At 42.4% G+C, this 23844-nt stretch overlaps 1 protein-coding gene across 2 annotated transcripts in view; it reads right to left on the bottom strand.

The window, feature by feature from the left end:
- Positions 1 to 23844, bottom strand: part of GALNT9 (polypeptide N-acetylgalactosaminyltransferase 9) — a 225838-nt gene that overhangs the window by 188424 nt on the left and 13570 nt on the right. The window contains exon 1 of one of the 2 annotated variants that reach the window (XM_065692355.1): positions 20386 to 20403. The exons of the other annotated variant lie outside the window; for it this stretch is intronic. Coding sequence (XP_065548427.1) covers positions 20386 to 20396 — 11 coding nt within the window. The 5' untranslated portion in view covers positions 20397 to 20403. Of the gene's footprint in view, positions 1 to 20385; positions 20404 to 23844 lie in introns of those variants that run through there. 2 annotated transcript variants of the gene reach the window in all.

The following is a 23844-nucleotide window of genomic DNA, read 5'->3' as shown; positions in this document are numbered from 1 at the left end:
GATTTAACAGATCACGCGATTAAGCACGTACATGCAGCTTTACAGGGGGGAGAACCGACTAACGTGACAACTGGTACATGTAGAGAAAGAAATGAAAGCTACACAATTTGTTAAATATGAAAGTAGGGAGTTTTAAACACAAAGAGGGAGAGAGGAAGTCAATTCCTGCAAGAACTTCAGTCTCAGAACACCGAGCTTACATCTAACTAAACATTTCAATGAATCGATATAAAAGCACTAATTTATGTTTCTGATTAATTTTCTAGAACAAGTAATAGTCACATTTCTAATAATCAGCATTTCTGGTTTGCATGCAAGTATTCGTCACTTCGCTCCTATGCAGCATGAGAATAAAAAGCTGGGAATACAAAATAAGTCAGTAAAGCCAAAAAGCCCTCAATGCTGTAAAATAGAGAATGAAAAGGACAATGGTAACTCCCAGTGATGTGTAAATCCCTGTGGGGCTTTTAGGTTTTAATTGGGTAGCAAAGATTTCTACCATACCGGCTGCCATCAGTCATGTAATGCCTCTGCACCTTTCCTTTACCTGTGGCCTTTTCTGTGGTATTTCTGCAAACAGAGGCTATTTCTGGGCTCTTAGCAACACATTTGTGTTATAGCTCTCCTAGTGAGGACCTAACGTGAACCCCCTCACACTGGCAGAGACCCAGCACATAGACCACTGTGGAAGGGATCATTGATCAGGAGACAAATACAGAGCTAACATCACAAATATATGTTATTAATCCAAGGAGCCTCAGGAGTGTGCTGCAGAGCGCTGGGAAATTGTGGGAAGATGCAAAGCTCTGGGCAAAATTATTCTGGAGAGCAGCATGGCTGCTTCAATGGAAAGTTCTTCACAACCCTCTCTCCTAGGTCACACTGAGCTGACCCAGACCACGACACAGTGCTCTTATTTGTGTTTCTGCAGCAACTGGTGCTTCAGTTGAAGCACTGGTAAAAACAGAGTTGTAAAAGAAGACAGAAGCCCTCTCTAAAGCACTCACAAGACAAGACCAATTCTGTACTACCAGTCTGGTATCACAAACCAAAGCACAAAGGCTGATGGGGTATAAAGTCTCAACGGGTATGTCCCACCTTTCACCTCTGCAGTGACGCTCTGCTAAAGCCACATAAACCCTGAACCATTCAGCTGACGGGAGAGGAGTTATCTTTGAGTGCATCCAGTATCAGAACGAGAGTCTCTCATTCCTCTTGGCTCAAGGCATCCCTGCACAGCAATTCCTTCAATACCTGTATTTAAAATGTCTCCTCTTTATCAGCCGGCAGGTTGTACGGGTAACCTTCAGTAGAGTTCAGCTGTGATGAACACACAAATGCAAACTCAGATCCTTGCAACCAATCTGCAATGCTGCATTTGCATTAACAAGTCATATTCACTGGGAGATGGTATGGTCTAAAACAGCCAACACTCCACAGCTATTCCACAAAGACCTTATTTCATCCCTTTAGGGCTCTTTTCTCAGTACATAGGATTCTGAAGCAAGAGACTGCTATCTGAGCATATGACAGCCATCACAGGGCACGGTCCTTGGTGCTTCCTTTGCCTTCCATGACAGCAACGTGCTTTAAGTGCTGCTCACTAAAATTTGATCTCTTTCCATGTATCCATTTTCAAACTACTCAAGCTCCAAAGTTGTCAGATGTGTCTGTATGAAACCATAAGGTTGCAATCACCATACCCTGTTAATGCAGGGTCTTTTAGCTTCGTGATTTACAAACTCTTAATGCAGAATAACATCAAACTTCAATGTCTGTCCCTAAAATTCTTTCTACTTTTTATCCTGCTGTTTTATATAGCCATACTTGTTCCTCTTTTTCTTATTTAAAACAGTGTTTAAAAAGCTCTTTCATATATTGATTAGTCCAGTACCTGAAGAAGAAGGGAAGTGATTGATGAATATACCTGTTCATTTAAAGTAGGTCTGAGGCAGCAATGAAATTAGGTGCTGACTTCAGTAATTTAGTCACAAAATTATGCTCATGGAAGTAGCACAGAGTATTTCTGCTGTGCAGTCACAAAGTCCACTTTTGATGCTCATGACAGAAGAAATTCTGCACATGACTTCTTTACAGCATCTCGGACAGATCAGTAGCAATTTAGGGGATTTATGCAGGAAACCCACAGAGTTAAGGATTTAAAAAGCACTGCTTTTTAGCCAGTGATAAATCATCCCATGTAGAATTTGTGAAGGTGATATGGATGAGGAAATCACACTTTTTCCTTTCCAAGGACATACTGAGGCTAAAAAGAATTACAAAGCTATGTACACTTACTGAAACCTGTTCCGAGCACCCTGACACATTGATAAGGCAGAAGCTGCCTTTGAAGGACTTAGAAACATTTCTGGCTTGACTGTGCTGGGTTTCTAATGGAGGTACAGCAGAAATGCTTTCACAGCTTTGGTAACAGCTTTAGGCAAGCACAAAAAATCAGATGTCTTAAAAGGACAGAAATGTAGATACTCTGCTTCAGTCCATAAGAAGAAGAGCTGGCCCCATGCTTACAGAGCCCTCCTCTTCTCTATAGGGCACCCAGGCCCCTAAGGTGAAATATGTATGCTCCATTTATGGGACGGGCATGACACGATGCTGAGGATATGAGTGGACTTATTTGCTAGTGCATACAGAACAGCTCTGTACCTGTGCAACACATGTACTACTGCAACACCAATGCACCTTTGCCAAGTATCATTAGGCTAGATCCTATATAAATACAGACTGAAACTCTCCCTGCACCCCACAGAGACCAGTGGTCAGAGGGGCAGGTTCACCAGTAGCTCGGTGACAACAGCAGCAGCCTCTTTTCTCCACTCTCATCACTCTCAGCATGTGCATGGAGAGGAAAGACTTTGTCAGCCTAAATTCTGGCAGCCCTGGGAGAGCATTTAAGCTACTGCTCAGCCTGTAGGATTGAAAACATACTGCCCTGAGAGCCTTACTGCTCCTATGCACCAAGGGTTTTCTTGGAGGTAGCTGGTACCAGCCACTGTCAGAGAGGAGAAAAGATGGGATCAGGTTTGTGACTGGAAAGAGCAGCTTTTACGTTCTTGACAAGATAATACATGCTATAGAAATACAACAAACAATGACTGCAACCTGCTTAATACTTCTCTGTTTCTGTATCATTTAGTGGTTGGGGCTCCTTTTCTCCACATCAGAAGCAAGCGGTCTGGCACACATCTAGAATAAATATTTAACACACCAATGTGAAGACAACCTCTCTCTTCTTTCTTTGCCTGTCTCTTCATCCCTCAGTGCTCCAACAGGACTGCTGTTTACAAAGCCTGATTAGGAATGCATCTTTAAAAGCATGTGGGGAAAGGAAGGAGCAGATATCCTTGAGATCAGATGATTCCCCCAAATGTTTGATCCCCCAGATCAAATGCAGTGTTTTTCCTCCCACTGTGTGCCTGTGTGCGAGCATCTGCACCAGTTTACTGGCAGGTACCACAGCTCTTAGAATTCCTGATCACAGTCACAGGAGAATCATAGCAGAAAGGAACAAACTTTGTCCATTAAAAGAGAGCCTTGAGTTGTTTTTTGCCAGTTTTCTTGCTTTAGGCTAGTACTTTGGTGTTCATTCAAACCACTGAAGTCTCTTATCAGGGACAGCACAGCGTAGGACTTGAAATCGAAAAACACAGACAATCTGAGCTTCCTTAGAAAGTATTAGGATGCAAACTTGGAAATGTCTTCACTTTAAACTTCTCTCTCTTCATAATTATCTCTCACTGAAAGCAAAACAATGACAACAAAGTGGCCAAAAGTAAAAAACCAAAAAATGGAAAGAAAAAGAAACTAAAATAGCGGGAGATGGAAGGAAAACCTGGGAAGAACAGATTACTTCTCCAGGGTCTGCATTCTGCTTTTCATATGTATCATCTTCTTAACCACAGAACAGGAAAATCATCTTTTATGAATTACATTAAGCTTAATATTACATTTCTCATGAGACAGAAACATCGCACAGACAGCTGGATCATCTTCCTGATGCACCCACCTTTTTTCATGAAATAAAGTTCATATCAAAGGCAATCTAGGAATAAATGAGACTGCATCACCCCACTACCAATCTTTGCTAACTTGGATTTGCTAATGATGGGAATGCAATGGTAGAACTAAAAGTTCCACAGAGCACACTGGGATTTTTTCCTTTCTCACCACTTGTCCAGGCTCAGCTGCTCACAGCAGTAAGCAGAGCCCATGGTGAGAGCAATGTCACAGCCAGGTACCTCACCTAAAGCTGTGGGTCCTGTTCTCAGTCTGCCTGTCAACCTTGAAGTTGTCCTTACCTTATCTATGCCTGCAGAGCACTGAAACACACTTCACTTATCCCATGTTGTGCAATTTCTAGATGCAAAGCTGACTAAACAGTGCTGCAATGCTCTCCCATGCTTACTTGTTATCTAACAAAGCTCACGTCACACCGCAGCTCAGCACTGGACTAATTCAGCAGACAGTGAGATGGAGAAACAGGCTTTGAGGTGTAAAGCATTGGATCAACTTGCCAATAGACTCTCTTCTTTTAAACTCTTATTTTGAACCCACCTGTGTTTTCAGGTAACCAAGAAACTCATCTTTATTCGTAAGCGATTTGTTTTACAGCTGCTTGTAATCTCCAAACTTCCAGACTGAAAATCATTTAAAAACAGACGAGCTTCCCTGCAGATAAAACTCAGGATCTCTCTGAGCTTTCGAGTTAATAAAACTAAAAGGCGATGTTAAATTGAAAGGGGAGATGAAAAAAAGAAGAAACCAGAAATCCCCATAAGGTTCAGAATTTAACCTCGAGGCTCGAAGAAATGGGCAGAGAGTAAATTCCTCATTTCCATATGCCATTTTATGGAATTGGGGTGAGAGCAGCAGCGGAGAACAGTATCTATATCTTGTTAGCACCGTTCATATCCTCATGTGTTTCTGTATGTGTGTGTTTGTACTCCAGCTGGGCCTGGTGCCATCGCATATTAAATATTCACAGCTTCAGACATTACAGCCAAGATTTTCAAAAGGCTTCAGGAGCTTGAGCTGCCTCCAACACTGAAACATCCTAAGGAGAGCAGCTTGGCAGCGCTTTCAGTAAAGGAGGCCTTTTGAAGGTTTCTCAGACTGGATGCTCAAATAGGCTGGTACCCCATAATCATCAATTTGTGACAAAACCTGGCAGTAGCATGAGGCACATTTTCATTTACATAAACTGCTGATGGAGTTGGTAGGCGGCTTGGGTTGGACATTTCAATAACATCTGATACGAAACACAGCATAACTGTAAACCCGCCTCTCTTTTCTCCAGTACTTTGGTGTTTTAATGAACTGCACCATAATGCTTTACAGGAGCACTGTGGAATACTGTGACCTGCCACTTGGGAAACACAGCTCACTTGGCTGGCTGGAAGCGCTTACCCCATGATGCCCCGTGACGGCAGCTCTGTTGTGATGGGCTGCCTCAGTGACAACGGTACAACAGTTTCCACTCCAACTCCTAGAAGATACAATCCATGCGAACTAATGTAGAGATATGATACAAGAAACTGGACATACACCCTGTGTAGCATCAAATTCCCTTCCTGCCAAGCAACAGGATCTTTTCCACTGAATACAGAGCCACACTCTTTGGTCTATTTCTGCAGAATTCACCATTCTCATCTTTGTTTCAGTTCACACAGATGCTTAAAGCCCACAACATAAGAACATAATGCAACTGCATGTCTTCTCTAATGCCAAGCAGTAACAGAAATACATTATTCACATTTTCTACTATTTTTTACAGATTCTTTCAGACTTGCAGAAGTCTTCCCAGGATAACTGCAATTACACTCAGCATGTAATTTGTCACTTTAATAAAGTTTCCTTCTTAACTTGAAAAAGTGCATTGAAAACAAAGCGCAAACACCTTTAATCATATTCTTTCTCTGCTTCCATGAAATTCAGCAGTGCAACCTCATCCTTGTTCAGGCTCACAACACTCTTGACCTCTTCCTTCCTCTAAAACTGGTCTGTCATGAGAGTCCAGCTGCAGCGTTGATTGTACCAGAGAGGGAACCGTACCGGTGGCTGCAGGGGAACTGCTCACTCTCTTTTGCTCTACGACTTCCAGCCCCCTTAGCGCACAACAGAAAGGGATTTACTCACTGAGTAACAAGCCACCACTGCCTTGAAAAAAATAGTTTATTGGAGAAACTGAAGGTGCCCTTTAACATAACAAACAGGGAATGCAGGATAGAGGAAGGCTGTTAGGCGAGGAAATGAAAATGGCTTGTCCAAGAAGAGGCTACACTTCAGCATGTTTTATAAGGCCTTGCATAAATGCAAATGTCCCTCTGCACTTCTGCATATCAGCACAATGCAAAACACTAGATGGGTCTGTAGGAGGGAGGAGAAAAAATCAGGCCCGCAAACGCGCTCACGTACACACAACTGTTCCAAAAACTGAGGAACAGAAAGGGAGAAAGCAGCAGCGCAATCGTCCGAGTGGACTCATCTCAGATCTCATATCCAGGCACTTCCTGAAATCACAGCCTTGACTCTGCAACAAGACCTATCTTTCTCACTGCACTCCTATGCAAGAGGAGCTTGAAATGCCCAGAGACCCAACTGACAGCAGCAGTAATTCAGCCTATGAAAAGAAATACTCCAGGAGAGTTTAAAACAATGATGAAATTAAAGAATTTGAGCTCAGTCAAGGAGCAAATGTGTTTTTACACACCTCCACATTGCTGTTTCTAAGAGCACATGCTGTGACGCAAATACATGCCGAACAATTGTGCTCCACTAAGCGGTGGCTGCAGTATCACATGTTACAAAGGTGTCATCCCACAAAGGGCACAAAGCCCTCACCCCACAAAGGCAGCTCAGTATTAAAATGCTGAAATAAGAAGTGTGTTTTCTTTTGCAAAGAGAAGGAAACAACACTCCTTGACCTTCATCGCAGCAGCCTCTTCTGATTCTACCACAGTCCTAAGGCTGAAAAACACACTTCCCTTTCTCAAAAGGAGGAGGAAGATCCACATCTAGTAAAGAGAAAGATCAAATGAATCAGCGTTTGTAGAGGAATCATTATCAGCACGTGACGGAGGGGTACGTGATCCTGTCCGCGACATCAGAGCTTCACCAGAAAGATGCCGTTAGTTTCATCTCACAGCAGAACCTCAAAGCTGCCCTAAAGGCACAACACACCCACAAAGAAATATTTCTTAACAAGACGCAGGCATCTTTCTCTCTCTCCAGTTTATAAGGTTTCATCACTGTCAAGAAAGATTTCCAAATAGAACTTTAAATTTTCCATTTTAAGCTGAATGAATGGAAAGAAAACGTAGAACAGAATTATCCCCAGTTCCTCACCACCAGATGTCTGGCACTCACCCTCTTTCTGTCCAAAAGAATTCATAGCACGATGCTCTATGATGTGTCTCAGTCTACTAAACCCGCATTGTCTGACTGCAAAATATATATGGCTTTGCGCTTGTGTTTTGAGCCTCATAAACATCTGTGACCATATTTAGAAGATCAAAGAAAATGAGTGACATTTTCAGCTACATTGTTTCCAGTTAATTAAGGACATCTTCTGGGGAATATGATAAATGTAATTGTTTCCATTGGATCAGCCAACTCAGCATGCCAGCACTGCACGATCTCATCTGTCCTCAAACAAAAATAAAGAAAATGGGAAGAAAACAGCAGAATTCCAAGTGCCAAGCAGGGCTGTGAGAGGGCTCAGAGGAAGCAATATGATAAAGTGTGATGGCATCACCTGGGAGAGGACTGCAGGATTAACCACCTGCAGCCACTTTCAGGAGCAGCAAAGACAGCACCTCCACCTTATCACCGCCAGCCAGAAAGCAGCCAGACCAAGGAAGCTCTTTGCATTACTTTTCTGCTACTCCTGGAGAATTAAGGTGAACCCTAATCAACAAGGCATGAAATTGAGATCTCTTACAAGAAATGCTGGAAAAAGTCAAATTTCTCTAAACTTTGCAGAAAGGCCTCACACCAGTTCTGGGCAAGATGGTGAACCACACAACAAACTAGATACTCGACAGTTTGGGCCAGCTTCTATGTTCAAATTGCATCTGAAAACAGAACCCCCTAAACTTCCTGATGCTGAGCTTAGTGGGACCTACCAGCATTTTATCTAATCTAATCTAAGATATTCAGAGATTTAAAATACAATCATGTCAGCTGGAGTCTAATTTCTCTCTCCCCTGTGGATTCCAAGTGTCTTTCAAAGCTTTCTGGCATTATAAAGCAGAGCCAAAGAGCACAGCTTAGCTTCTGTATCTCCCCTATAGCTTTGTGTCAATAAATGGGGATTTTTTATTTGAAAGAGTAAAAGGTGTTAAGATAAGGTCACCCTAATGTATACAGCACCTCAAACCAAAGGCTTGTTCAGTTTGTCAGTAAGAAAATCAATATGAACTAATTCATCTTCAAGAGTAAACATTATGTAGAAGATATGGGCAGAAATCAAATTCAGCTGGACCAGAAATTCACCTTCAGATTTTAGGGCTACCCAATGGAACCTCCTGTCCAGTCAAAATACACAAGACAGAGATTTACAAGTAATTCATGCTCCTAACTCTATTTTCTAAAATCATCAATCTTAACTATTCAGTATCTGTAATACCCTTTGCATGCAGAGAACACAAAAGGACCTCATGAAAGCCATAAGGAAAACAATTCGTATTTTCTTTCAAGATTACCTGCCTCCCACCCTGGCTAATAATACTGCTAACAGCACACTGGCTGAGCACAAACAAGTATTACATTAGGAAGCGGTACATCAGGGTTTTTTCCTGTTCCCCCAACGATGAAGGCATGTTTCCAATTCAATATGAATCTATCTCAAAATCAGATTCATTACCCTTTTGTCACTGGATTTGTGGTGTTGTTGCTGTTGTATTAAGAAATGTAGATCATGTTTCATTTCCATCAAAGTACCAGCCAATTCTTTGTTTCTCCAAGCATGGATTGAATTACAGCACCTTGTTTCCTTTCACACATGCTGTGTTTCCTCTCCCCTTGTGATTGCTGTTAATCAGTTCAAAGAGCAGGCAGTGCAAGGAAAAGATGTGGAAACAAGATAGCGAAATCAAACAGTTTCACTTATGAAATGTAACAGATGCTCTGAAGATGTGGCATAAACTCTATGACGCATATCACGCGGCTAATCTAGATTTACTATGATGAGTAGAGGAAATCACAATTTAAGATAAATAAAATAACTTGCTAAAATCTACATCACCTTGAGAGGATACAGATTTTTCCATTTTTCTGCAACTGCTTGTTATGAATTAAATAAATATTAATTTTACTGGAAAACACATTAAGAACTCAACCCTAAACAATACTTGTGCTCTATGAAACTGAACACGTGAAAATTCAGATCAGCCATTCACGTGCCTGTGACACTGTGAAGAACGTGAATCTCTCATCCAGAACAGAAAAGCCTAAGAAACGGCAAAAAGATACGTGGGAAAAGAGGAAGATGCCAGGTTAAAAACAAATCCTTTCATTCTGTTAAGACCATAGAAGAGAGTTAATTGCTTCATAATGTAGAAAGCATTGAGGTATGAAAACTATATGCAATTCAGATAACCATTCTGTGTCGACAAGTTAAGAGTTCATTACCAATGCTTTTTCCATTTACTTTAACATCACTGCACTAAATTCCTACTATCGCTCATACACTTGCACCACATCTGGAATTTTAGCAGATGTCAGTTCCATTCTGAAGTGTTGGAAGCACATAACTCAAAACAACTGTTCATGTGGATACAACAGCTTGATAAAACAAGGTAATGAAACACCCTCCTTTCGGCAACTGGCAAAAGCACCGGGGTGCTCCCCATCTGTCCCGCTACATTTGTATTGTATCTCCTGGACACCTTTGGCATCAATCACAGTAAAATAAGCTGCTCATATCCACAGTAAGGTCAAAAGCACTGAGCAACGGCCCTTGTAGGCAGTTTGCACTCTGTCATTACCATATTTTATATCACAAGATTAGGCACTTTAGAAATAATTCACAATGTAGAACATCCTCATCCACCAAATAAATTCATCGTAGTCCTTACTGGATTGCTGTTGAGTAAGTATCTTCAATTGCTCTGTCCATCAGAGACCTCAGCACATTCAAAATTCATCACTAGAGACAAATGGTTTTAAATGTTCCTCCCCACAGTTCATTACCTGAAATCTACCTGGGGTGGATTCACCTGGACTGTTTCAGAAGCATGGAAATACTAACCCGAATTTTCCTTTAAAATGCAGTTTTCAAACCTGACATTTTTTTATGTATCAGAAGGAACTGAAACCGCTTTCGTATTTCCCTAAAACAAACCCACCACGGAGCACTGGGTTAGTTTAAATAATCACAGAATAGATGTGGTTGAAAGGGACCTTCAAAGGTTTGACCTGCTGGCTACATAGCTCATAAACCTTCAGACCTCACCTCATCTCCAATAAAAACTGAACTCTAACACCACCAAGTATTCCTACTGCAGAGGCTGTACTGGCCTTCGAAACCCCCATCACTGGAAAATTCTGCTAAACTAATGGAAAACTTTCAATCTGGCTCTGAGAAAACATGAGCTCATTTACATGTGAACCCATGGAACAGAGTGTTTCATTTCTTCAGGCCTGATTCACACTGATAAGCTCTTAGTCCAAATAAGGGGAAAAGATATTTCATTAACACAAAATTAGCTGTGTTTCATTAACACAAAATCAGCTGTGCCTGATCTGAGCTTTCGCATTCAGTGTTACGGAGAACAGCAGCACCAAAATAGAGCACTGGAGGACCTCAGGGTATTTTTTGCTCTACTGTTAACAGAGGAGGGTTTGGAGCCCAGAGGATATTGCACATCCAGAACCGGGAGACGTGAACTCAGCCACACCACCTGGGAAGGGACCTGATGGCTGCTTAGAGGGCTTGTCCATTTCAGCAAGATTCAAGTGTTACCCCTGGATCTCCCCCGGCAAGAATTAACAGCCTTATTTTTGTTTGCTGCTGCCAGAGGTGTCACACTTCACTTCTAACTGTCCATCTTAGGTGGAATTAATCTCTCCCAGGTCACACTGACAACAGTATTGTGTGAACAGCTCATTCGGGAGATCGGAAAAATCTGGTGAAAATCTTCCAGCTGAATCCCCAGACAAATGATAGGTTTTTTCCCCAAAACTCCCCAAAAAATCTTCTTCAAATTAATTTAGGTCACACAAACTGCGTTTGCTTAAAACTATCACTCTTTGTTTGAGGCTATTGTTTTTAACATTGCAAAAATCATTCAGTTAGAATACTTGGGGGGGGACATAGTGAAAGCTGAACTATATTTTAACCATCACCCTAGAAACACCAGGAGCATCGGTCCTCTCCAGAAGGTTTTGCCCAATGTTATTTTTATATCTTTTTCTGTTAGATCTAGAACCGTCCCTCAGAAAAATTAATTAAGCCTAAACAATACAAAACAAAATCCTGTGTCATGTTCAAGGAACCTGCTGGGACCCATCTGAGCTACTGTCAGATAATTTAATGAGTACTCATTAAATTAACATCTACCCCCACAGCAAGTTCGGCAGTAAAAGATATAAGCAGAAGAGCTTTTCCTGCTCTCAGGGCTCCCGCTGTCTCATTTGGTTCAGGCAGTTTGAATTCCATGCCTCCGCACTCCCGGGAAGCTGGGGGTGGCTGCAGAATAGATTCACAAGACTTCGTTTTTACTGTAAATTTCCAGCATTAAGAGGAAAAGAAGACTTATGAGCCTCAAGCACAGCTGCCTCTGGAATGAAAGATACTTCTCCAAAGGAGGAGTGCACAGAGCTGCATCCACTTGGAGACTCCCTCCAAGTGGGATCCCCCCCGCAGCCAACCCTGGGCCATTCAGCCTGTACCTCAAGGCAGGACGCTGCCTAACCCACTCTGCAAGCTTTCAGTTGTCTTTTCCAATCCTCGACTTTCCCAAAGAAAGGATGTCTGTGAGAAGCTGCATACCTGGTGAGGAGCCTACCTGAGGGCTTGTAGGGGCCCTTGCTAGCAGATGGCTTACACTTTAAATAGCGAGGCTGGAGTCAGAGGGATGTAACAGGGACAGAGATGCAGTTTAATCTTACAGCGTGTTTCATATTCCTGCCCATTAATTTAAAAAAAAGGGAAAAAAAAGGTTTTCCTCTATTAGGTGACTTGCTGCTGGAGTACTGTGGAGATCAATAGGAATGTATCAGTGCTGTACAGCAATACCGAGATGAACAGAAAGAAAACTCAGCTGGGTTTCACGCTGACTCATGCCTTGGGTAAAATGTAGATACTTTGCTTTGAACTCAGAATGGGTTTGTTTTTACAGCCTGCCATGCTGTTTGCTGACTGAATAATGCACTTGGCTCAAAAGGCACCTAAATACAATTGGCTCTTGGAAACGGCAAACTACTTGATACATTTTTAATACTAGGGTACTACAAAGTAAGTTACCAACTGTTCAGGATTGCTCAACTAGCATTCAGGATCAGCCTAACAAGTAAGGAAAATACTGGTGTATTAGGATAATCCATCACCACATTAAGGACACTGGTTTTCTCTTACAAAACCCAATATCTAATACCTCATCTGGGCTAGAGCAGATTCTGTATCAGTTAAAGCAGCATCAAAAGCAAAATTTATTCACACACACACACAATGCTTCTGAATAACATCAAACTGTGTGAAGAAATTTTATGTGTCAAAGAGATGCCCCCTACACATCATGAGGAAGAACCGACTATGGGTAGAAAAGCAGAGTCCCAAAATGTCCTACAGGTTCTTGGAGCTCAATTCCAGCACACAGCCTGGAGATTGCTGCTGCAAGGAATGGCAGCTCTGCTAAGGTCAAGGAAGATGGGGCTTCGTGCTATATAGGCAAATTAACAGTCTCTTATGGCACTTACAGCCTATAGGGAAAAAACAACAGGCCATAAAGCCTGTTTAATGTCTCTTTGTATCCAGAAACAATTCAAGGGACTGCACTGCTGAGCTGGCAAGGAGTTCAGTTACCCACTGCCTGGCCCTCCTCTCTGGGTCTAGTTGGGCGATTCCTGCATTCTAAGTGCAGCAGCTCCAAACCTAGGGACAGCTTTACAGGAGCGTGCTGCTGTCAGTGTGAGGTGGACCCTGCCAGGTGAAAAAGGAAGCATTTCAGAGAAACGGTCACTGGATGCCTATCAGCCCTCTACTACCGACCCTCCCTGCAACAGGATCTGTGGCCCTTCCTCCAACTCATTTTCAGAGGCTGTGCTGAAACCCGTTGGGAAATAACGCCCGGGGCAGCCTTGCCAAAGATAAACAGATCCTCTAAGCACAAGTGGGATACAGCAAAGGGAAATCAACAGAACTCTGTAGCGAAACTGTGTAGACACAGCTTATCAAAGCCTTGACAGCACTTGAGTCCTGCTGCAAGCAGCAGTAAAACAAGTGACTTTCTAAATGGTTCTCTTAAAGAACAGGGATGGAGGCACTTCTATCCTGTAACGAGCGTTTGGGGGTGAAGGGTTTTTTCATCTGGAAATTAAATATTATATCTCCACTACCGTGTCCAGGAGATAAAAAGCTGGGGAGCTGTGCAGCAGGAGTACAAAAGAGGGCTATACATAGGAGGAAAGAGAAGTCTTTGCTCCCACAGAATTTGTTGGCTTATTTTATTGTAATGTTGTGTTTGTCCCTGGGTTATTTTTCACATGGAGCCTCTTGGCAGAGCACACCAAGAGTAGGCAGAGATAGAATCATTTTGTGTGGACAAACTGCTTTAAAAAATGATGAAGGAAGAGGGTATTGGAATTTAGAAATGGATTTCTTATGATGGAGATGACTACAGGAATGATTGCTACTGGTCAAAGATTTTCCTTCTGCTTGGAGTTTGTTGTTTTCTCCTTAGCTTGTCCATTTTATCGTGTTTTAAGTATTTAGTGTGCACACACATGCCCGCTCGCTTTCTCTGTCTGTTCTCTAAATCCATAGCCCATCTTTCTCTCTGGATGCAGCTGAACTGCAATAATGAAACTTCCTTTTGTTCTTGAAGCCGACTGCTGGGAGTAATGGGGGAGCATCGAGGTCAGCGAAGAATCAACGCTGCATAAAGAGCCATGCGCATGACTTCCCTCCGGGTAAACTAAGGTGATGCAGCAAAAGCAAGCCTGAACTGAGGTTCTGTGTGCTGCAGATCCCTGCAGAGAATTTCACCCAGCTGAAATCAGTGTTAAACTGCAACTGAAGCTGTGCCAGATGCGAAGGCACTCCACGTTTACCCTGGTGGCTTGCAGGTTGCTGTCTAGCCAAACTTCTTATGAGGCTGTTGAAGCAGTGACGGGAGCCTTGGTTGCTTTGCAGTAACACTGGAGCATTTAGGCCTCTGCTACTGTTAAATCTACTTTTATGAGTAGGCCATAAAGCTTGATGTGGTGGAGCAGAATTGCACCCTATGGCCAGGAGCCGTGCCCATCAGTCTGGAAGGGAAGAAACAGAAGCCATGCCCACAAACACAGCTTACAGTAAAAAGCAAGACACACAGTCTCAATAATGCTCACTGTGATACAGAAATACTCTTTTGTGACTGACCACTCCTTTTGCTCTGGAGAGCTGAGCTACTGTAGCCCTTGGGAAAATACATTTCACTGATTTCTGCATGAGTGATTAGTTTTAATGAAGACCAGGACATATTAAGTCCTGTATTTAACATAGCAAGAAAACACTAGAAGCCATCAACTAGCCTAGCATAGCTTAAATGCTCCTTCAAAACTCAACAAGAAATACAGATGCCCCTACCCTATGCATATATATGTATGTATGTATATATCTATATACACAGAGCTTCTATTATGGTGTCCTGAAATCCCTGTCAAAACCTAATTCTAAATCATGTTATCATTGCTTTCTCCTAACCATTCAGTCTCCATCCTTGGCAGTGCTCAAGGCCAGGTTGGATGAAGCCTTGGGTGAGATGGTTTAGTGTGAGGTGTCCCTGCCCATGGCAGGGGGGTTGGAACTGGATGATCTTGAGGTCCTTTCCAACCCGAACTATTCTATGATTCTATGATTACCCAGGCCGATGTCAGCAACAGGTTGTAGCCCCAGAACAAAATCTGCCCAGACAGATGGGTCAGCCCTGCCACCCGACAGTACCAGGCACTACATCCTTCACCAGTAAGAGTGTTTGGGGTTCTTTGGCACCTTCTGTACTTTACTCCAATTACAGCTCCTATCCAATAACTCTTCCCAATCCTATACCCAAGCACTGGTTAACTCCAGAAACAAGATCTACCTCAAATCAATGCCTATAAGCCCCGAACCCCACATTTAACCATATTCTCCCCAAGAACAACCAAATCCTATCCAGCCAACCCCAAACCTAAGCTGGTTGCCTGCCTTATCTCATAGTCTTTCTATCATAGTCACATTGCTGTTGATGCCTTATCTCAGTATTTCTCTTCATGCCTCAAGAATTCATAGACACAGAGGACTTCATTGCCTTCCCCAGCTGTGAAGGAACATGAATTACTTCCAAAGGAGAGAAAGGCGTGGGTGGAACAGTAGGAAGCATCCTGTTCCCTAATGGTTATTTCCATTCAGCTGCTGAATCAGGGAACACTTTCAGATTAGTGCTGCCACTGTTTGGAACAGCATCTTAAATGCTATTGATTTTTACGATGATTAGTTCATTTGTGGAATAATCTGCCATTTACAATGTTTTAGATGAACTCACCATCAGATTCCTGGTAGCATTTGGAAAGCCATGTTCTGGAGAAACAAGCTGTCAGGGAACGTGTGAATGCTGGGCCACCTTGCATTTTTCTGACCACGGCTCAGCTGCAGCTAAGAACACTTAGCTGTTAATCCATCTCTGTAACATTTTTTATACCGAGCTGTACAGTCAGATGGATTCTCACAATTACCATCTGTGAGGTACTTAAAGCAATGCACACATCAACCTTCAGATGCCTACAAGTTAGGAGCAAGATGAGCACACATGCCATCGTCTTACAAGTGAGGCAGTTTGAAGCACAGATGATGGCTGCTGTCAGAGCAATCGGTAAGCACCATCCATTCTGCTTTGCAAAAGACCAGGTCATCCCGATACAGAAGATGAAGGTGTTTGTAGTTCTGAGCTATGGACAGATCCTTTGAAGTCAAGCTGCAAAGCATGAAGTTAAAACACTTAAAGCCTTTCTGCACAGCAAACTCATACCTGCCAAACACACCAGCAAAGGGCCAGGAAGCACGCACTGCCATAATTAAGAGCAACAGCTCTTGCCAAGCACTGACTCTAAAGTGTGGGACATAAACCTCCCAAATCTGATGTGCCAGGTGCCAGAAATAAGTGTGTTGAGGAATCAGCTAAAGCCAGATACAGTTTCAAGGCTATTGGCAGCCTTAACCACAGCACATCTCCGCAAGGCTTGATAGACACAGGGCTGCAACTCCAGCCCTGCCAGCTCAGTCATCCTCAGGTGACTGCATTTCCTACTGTGTAAGAAACGCGACAATCACCACCAGCATCTGCTTCTTGAGTGTCAGAAGGAGTCCAGCAAGAGGACTCGCTGTTTGCGAGATCACTTACGATTTAACCTGGCTCAGGGCGAACAGAGACCAGCTTTCCTGGTTTTAATTAGCCTCTCTATGCCCGAGCCAATACACTTCCTGATGGCAGCACACAGCAGCACATCTGATTATTTTAACCCAGACGGACACAAGAAAGAGTCTGACAAGAACCGTGCCTTCAGGGGATTTACCCACGAGGCAGCTTCATGCTGGGCTCTGGTTTAGATGACAGTTTGAACAGGAGAAACCTGTTCAGAAGAAAACATTTCCAAGTGCCCTATAATGAAAACATGATCACTTCTCTGACAAACGCATGGTCAGAGCGTGCAAGATAGCTCATGCCACAGGTGCTGCTCTCCTGCTAGGTAGAGCTAGAGCTCCTGGGGTTGCTGCCTTTATACATACTGCCTAGAGGCTGTATACAAGCACAGTCAGATGAACATTTCTGGCACCAATTGGCTGGAAATATGAGACACAACTCTTCTGCATTGACCAAAACCCAATATAATACCATGAAATATTTTCCAGCAGGAAGGGATTACAAGAACCAGAGCCAGGTTTTATTTATACACACACGCATACACAAAAGCACACTGTGTGTGTGGACATGTGCACACACCACTGTAGAGCAGATTCTCTCACAGCCCCAATGGAAAGATTAGTTCAGGCTTTCTTTAATATGGCACTGACTCCTGACATTTCCTTTGTAAGTGTTATCACATGCTCAGGATTTGCTGCTAGCAGAAGCTGCCAAAACCTTTATTCTCCAACTCTCTGCATTATCCCCTTTTGCAATTGCTGCCAATCCCTCTTCCGCACAAGACACGAACACCTTACTCTACACCCACAGCCGGACCTCAATCAAAGAGCCAAAAAAACCAAGGTCTTCCAGGCAGGGTAGCAGATCAAATAGAGAAACAGAATAAATTCCTCAAAGAATGTATCCTGACAGAGAATTTTGTGCCAGCAGCCACCCCCTACTTATAACAGGAAACGTCTTGCTTGTATCAGCTTGGAAAGAGACAACCGACCTGGTGTCTGGATTGTGCACTGTGTGGAACTTTTAGGATGCTTAGCTTTCTAAAAGTACCCGTTTCAGAGCAGACTTGATTTATGGCTTCACTGGCATTGCATTACAGCACTACAACAGTGGGTGACAATGACAAGGCAGCACCAGAGCTCCATCGCTCCAGGCAGGGTGAATCGCACACACGAGTGAGTACTAAGGAAGGGATGGCCCATGTGGATGATGGTGAGAGAGCACCCAAGAAGTGGAATGGGACTTTGCATGCTGAAAATAAGAACCAACACTGCTAGTGGCATCCTGTTCTCTTATTCACGACCATGTTCAAATGCATCTTACTGAGGCAAAACCTGATGTCAGTGGTGTAATGCCCTGTACTAAATTTTTGAGATTTAACAGTATTTTTTGGCAGCGAAGCAGTAGCACTATGGACACATCTCAGAGACCCAAGGGCAGCTGTGAGGGAAAAACAACGTAACCACAGATTAAACTGCACAGCTATCAGATATATGGAGGTACGCTCAGACTCTGGGAAATTATTTTACTTACAGCCAGTGTAAGCCAAATCAATCAGTCCCACTAACATCCTTATACTACCTCAGATACTCCACATTCAGATACTTGCCCAAGTTCTTCACTCAACTGGTAGCAGCAAGATTATTCGCTACGCTATATTCACCCATAAGTGATAATTCCAGTTAAAAATACCAAACTGCATCCTGCCTCAACTGAATTCAATGTGCACCAGCAAGAATATGAATCTGAAAGCAGTTTGGCTCAGTTCATCGTAATTTGGACTCCTCAGAAAAGGAATTGCGTAATAGAACTACTGCTATTTTATCCTGAAGTCTGTGATAGCTCAGAACTGTCTCCCTGCAGTACCCTTCAGCAACATTTTCACCAACATATTTTCTCCTAGTAAGTATAGTTGGCCAACAATATCTGTAAATTGATCTGTGCTTATCTTCGTCTGGATACTGCAACGATCAGGTCCTTCTGAAACAGTGTCATCTGCAGCCTGCGAGATGAAATGAAACCTAAACTTGTAGGCTTAATCACATTACTTTGAATGGAGTATCGATTGCCGATAATTTTATCATGAGTTTTGAGAGGTTTGCTTGCTGGCTGGCTGTCACTTTGATACATGGGAGCCAGTGGATAACTGAAGGGCGACTGATACCTGTATTTGAGAAAATACCAGCAGTAAGTGTACAAAGAGAAATAGCCCACCCTCTTTACCAGCGATCAGGGTTGTGATTAGGTTTGGTGAGTCACCGGAACACCTACTCTAAAGCAGATGGACAGTACAGAATACGTAGCTACTTCAAATCGCATTTCTAACAGTGGCTGCGGCTCAGGTGAGTTTGGCTTCTGCATGAGCAGCAGCTGCCACTTCAAATTTCAACCATACCCTATTTCCCTCAGGACAGTCATGCCACGACAGTGACCACCCAAATGTTGAGGTATGGACATTGGATGAAGATGGTACCAAGAATCAAGTTATCAGTCTGGATTTCAGCATCACATGGACACTAAGACTACCTGCTTCCCTCTGCCTACCTGACTAACCTAGCAGCACTCGGCAGCAGCTGGAGCCACATACAGGGTGAGTTTGTACACAAGAGCACAGTGAGATGCATGTTTCTGGCCTGGGCTGTCTTCTATAACAGCTGCCCTCTGGTGAAGGCAATACTGGCAGGAGAGATCTAAGACCATTGCTTTGACAGGCAGGCAGCATAGGGAGGCAAGGTGAGTGACAAGCGATGCAGCCTTTGCTCTTCCTACTTCTAGATCCTATTTCTATGAAACCACCTGAGGTCTGAGCATCCTTGGGCCTAAAGGTTTACAAAATCTGCTTTCATATCTGGTATTTTAGCTTTTGCTTCATGAAAACTTTATTTTAATGGCAGAGATAAAACAGACAAGACTGAACAACCTTTATCTTGCATTTAATGAAAATTAGTACATTAATATTAAAGGCAAGTTACATGGAGTTTGCTTAATCAGACTTGCCTTATTATGGATTCACTGTGTAAAGAATTTTCTCTATTCGGTTTGCTACCTAAGGATAGCCTAAATAGATTTTAAAGGACTGATCAGCAAATATCTTTGCCTAAGACAAAGACATCTTTGAAACTAAATCTGGGGGGAGGTGGTGGTGGGGGGGAGAAAGCCTACAGGGGTTTTAAAATAAAGTCCAGTCTCATAAAAAATTGTCATTCCAGATTACAGAAATAGTCCATTGCCCACCTGTTTTACATTTCAGAGTCACTTACCCCATTCAGATCCTTCTTCAGCTAGAGATTAGCACCAAAGCATCCACATGTATAGATTATAACACCATTATCTGTATCTTGGAACATCAGGCAGATTGCAGTACCTCTAGATGCAAAAATCTGTTTATAAAATATATGATCTTTGTTCTTCCTTGGATCCTTTTCTCATGTACTGTGCTTGATAACACTATCGGATATTACAGTGTATTTCTCAATGCCAATTACAGGGCTGCGGTTTCCTTCTGAAGTACACTTCTCATTGTTCATTAAAGCATGTTCTTATCTTCACAACTTCAAAGAATTAATCTTTTTCCGCTCCCCCCCCTTTGCTCTGTCTTCCCCTCTGCTCCAATGTGCAGCTGAATTTCTAATGAGATCTTACTTAGTTTTTGGAAACAGAATGGCAAGAGCATAATCCTCCTTGGGCAAGTGATGCTAGCCCAGAGAAGGCAGTCCACCTCGTTAGGTGGTTGAACATTTGAGCTATTTGGCATGCACCTTTCTACCTGATGTCCATTACTAGGGTTGCTTGTATCTTCATGCTCAGACTCAATTCCCTATGTAGACCGCACCTAGAAAAGATTGCTCAGGTACATCCACTGCCAAGAACAGATCCGCATTGCCCCATTTCCATATTTGCTACCATGAAAAAAACACCAATATGAAAATTAGGTGAGATTCTTCATCAGGAAAACTCATCTGTCTCACAATTCAAGTGAATGAGCAGCTTATCCCAGCATACGATTACTTGCATTTCATCCTCAGTAATAATAACTGGGCTTTTGCTCTGGTTCCTTTTTCTGCTTTAAAGAATGAACCACTGCCAAAAGCCTACTATTTTATCTGCATAAAGAGGTTTTATCCTTATAAATAATTAGGCTGATTCATCAGAATCCTGAATCCTCCAAGCAAAACTTTAAAGTGAGGCAATGGACTATTATTTTATCCATTTCAGAGACAAGCAAAGAGATTCAGCGATGCCTAATTCAGGCAAAGGTGAGTACAAATTTACAAGTCAAGATGTACTCTAGACCCAGGAGAGAGATCTAAAAACATTTCAATACCCGCCATAGCTGTTCTGGTAAACATTACTCATGCAGAACTCATTACTAATTGGTTTGTGAAAGCAACTTTCTGGACAGAAGCAACCCTGATTTAAATGGGAAATGGCAACGTACAGATTATCTGTCATTATCTGTTATTCCAGGAGTGCTCATGGGTGAGGATGAGCATTATCCCTCTTGTTCCTGGATGGACACGGCTATATATGGCACTGAAGGACAAGACTAGAAGACCCAAAAGACCACCCAGGACTCATTCTGTGAGAACCCAGAAATCTGGCTCTCAACAGTGTTCTCTGTTGTCTCTCTGCTTTTTCTTACCTTCAGCCTCTATCTTACTCTTAATACTCAAAATTCACACTGAGATACTGCAACAGGTAAAACCGTCAACCAGTTTCAAGACAGAAAGGCCTATTAATGTAATCTGCTACATAACACGGGCCAGGTGACATGACCCTTGCATTCGACTACAGATAAAAGTTTCTTCTCTCTCTCCATCTGAAAGCAAATAGATTTTCTTCAGTTGTATTACTGGGAAGAAAAAAAACCTGCTATTTTCTCAGTTCCAAGTCTTCATATGAGAGAGAAATAAAATGGTACCCAAGAATGGATTCTGTCTATCAGAGGCATATAGACAACATATGCCTTTTTCTTTTTTTATTGCCTGACCTCTGCAGTATCACAGCTTACCCAATTTTGTGAATTATTGTTATTTTTTTATTATTACAACTGCAGGAAGTTTCTATATAGACTATAACAGATCACAGCTATCAAAAAGCATTTCTTACAACATTTTATTACACAAAGTGAACAAAAGCACTGCAATCATAAGAATCATTTCAGGAACTGTATGCATTTAAGGCCACCAAATCCTAGTAATAGGACTGCATCTTAAATTTAATCCAAGTCTTTTATTTGCAAACCACTATATTCAATTCCTTTTTTTGCTTCTCAGTTCCACTTGATAATGTCCAACAACTATATCTGAAACTGATAAGTAAGTTCTTTCCCTGGTTGACTCAATAACCAGGCATCACCAGTTCAGATTTCTTACCAGGCTTTTCCTACCAAGCATCATCTTGAGAAAAGCCTTTCAATCCTCCCGAGTCCAATTTATCATTTAGCACTCAAAGTACATTAAAAGATTTCCATTGGATGTGTCTGGTGTTAGATCAGACCATCCCCCTCTTGTCTACCTCGACTACAAATGCTCTGCAGCAAGAGTGTCTCAAAGTACATACTTACAGATAGCCCAAGAGGTCACAAGGCACATAGCGGTGACATAGCTGTGCCATGAAAATAACCACCTGACGATTAGTGACAACTTTGTTTAAAAAGGTTTATTTACACATGTAACCATTTCCACGGCAAATATCACAAGAATTATTACTCTAGTCTTGATTTTCTTTTATCTTAAATCACAAGAGCAGGATTATCATAGCACCAGGTGAGTCTCATTTTGACTGTCTCCTCCAACGTTCCTGATTCTAACGAGCCATCTGGATGACCTCTTTTTCTACAACTGACCTTGCAGCAGCTTCTTAACATACAAAGCAATGCCAGTAACAAACTAACTACATAAGCTACTTCCAAAGTAAAAGGAGAGCAGTGAAACTACTTAAATGAGCAAAAATACCAGCCAGGTATATTCCTGCGCACTCCCAAATTACTTGGTAACTGGTACATTTCTTGCCACACAGCTATCCCACAGTGGTGTGTGCAGGCAAAGCATCTTGGATAATATCAGGCAAGCTGCTGTTGTCATGCAACAGCAGCAGACTCAGGCAGGGAGCCCTCAGAAAAGCAGGCACAGCCGTTCTACACCCCACCATGCATCACCCTCCATGACTACGCTGATAGAGACGTGACAGCAGAAGACTAAGTTATAGCAGGGGATATGAAGAAGAATAAAGACTTTAAAAGGGAAGGAGGGAGAGGGGGGAAATCACAAGACTTTAAGAAGAAAGAGTGAGAAGCTGGGGGGAAAGAGCACTAAATGCAGAGTGTTGAACTGGAGGAAAGAGGTGAAAACTGCAGGTGGAAAAAGAACCAGAAAATTAATATCAGAAGAATAAAAAAGGCGAATTAAAAACAGGAAAAGAAATAACCAAAAAAAAAAAAGAAAATAAGAGGCTTACTGTGATGGCTTTATTATTCTCTGAAAGCTCCTTTAGTACTAATAACAGGAGAGATTAAAGATATTTCTTTCAACCATCAAATTTTTAAGATGTATTTCCTCCTACTGTATCTCATTTCAAATGTAATTTCTGCAAATATTAAATCAGAACCAGGGGATTCTTTTGCACTGGACCAAAACTGGGATAAAGTCTGGAACAGGCAGCAAGTAACACTCTGCTGAACAAGGCATCATGGCATACAAGGAGATTTTTGTTTTCTTGTTTATTTGCTTTATATTAAGCAGACTCTGCATGTTGAAATAAAGACAATATATTCCTCCTCTGTTGCATTTCTACCCTTTCCAAGTTGCATCAAACGGCTCCCACTGAAGTTAGAGGAAAAACATTACTGAAGGTTACAGTAGAGTCAAAATTCCTGACCCCATAAACAGTGGGAAAAGTATGTTTCTGTTCCAAAATACAGTTATCTCCTAGAGACTGTGAGGGAAACAGAAGCACTGAAAATTGCCAACACAGTCCTTGGTGTACTTGGGATTTCCAGCACCTTACAGTGGAGGTGTTGCCATGGCCAGGGCATGGCCAACTGCCCGAAATCCTTCTAAATTTTGGCTAGAGCCCTGACATGGAACCACAACACAGATCTTCAAATCATGCCTGGCAGAAGAACGTTTTTCATTACCAGTCTCCTCATTCACATCTTCACCTTTCTGGGTCATTGCCCAGAAACGGAGCAGGCAGCCCAGATTGCCGGTAGCAGACCAGTAGG

Source organism: Lathamus discolor, chromosome 12 (genome assembly GCF_037157495.1).
Source record: "Lathamus discolor isolate bLatDis1 chromosome 12, bLatDis1.hap1, whole genome shotgun sequence".
Classification (NCBI taxonomy): domain Eukaryota; kingdom Metazoa; phylum Chordata; class Aves; order Psittaciformes; family Psittacidae; genus Lathamus; species Lathamus discolor.
Note: the sequence above shows the minus strand (reverse complement) of the source record. Positions and strands in the feature narration are given on the sequence as shown.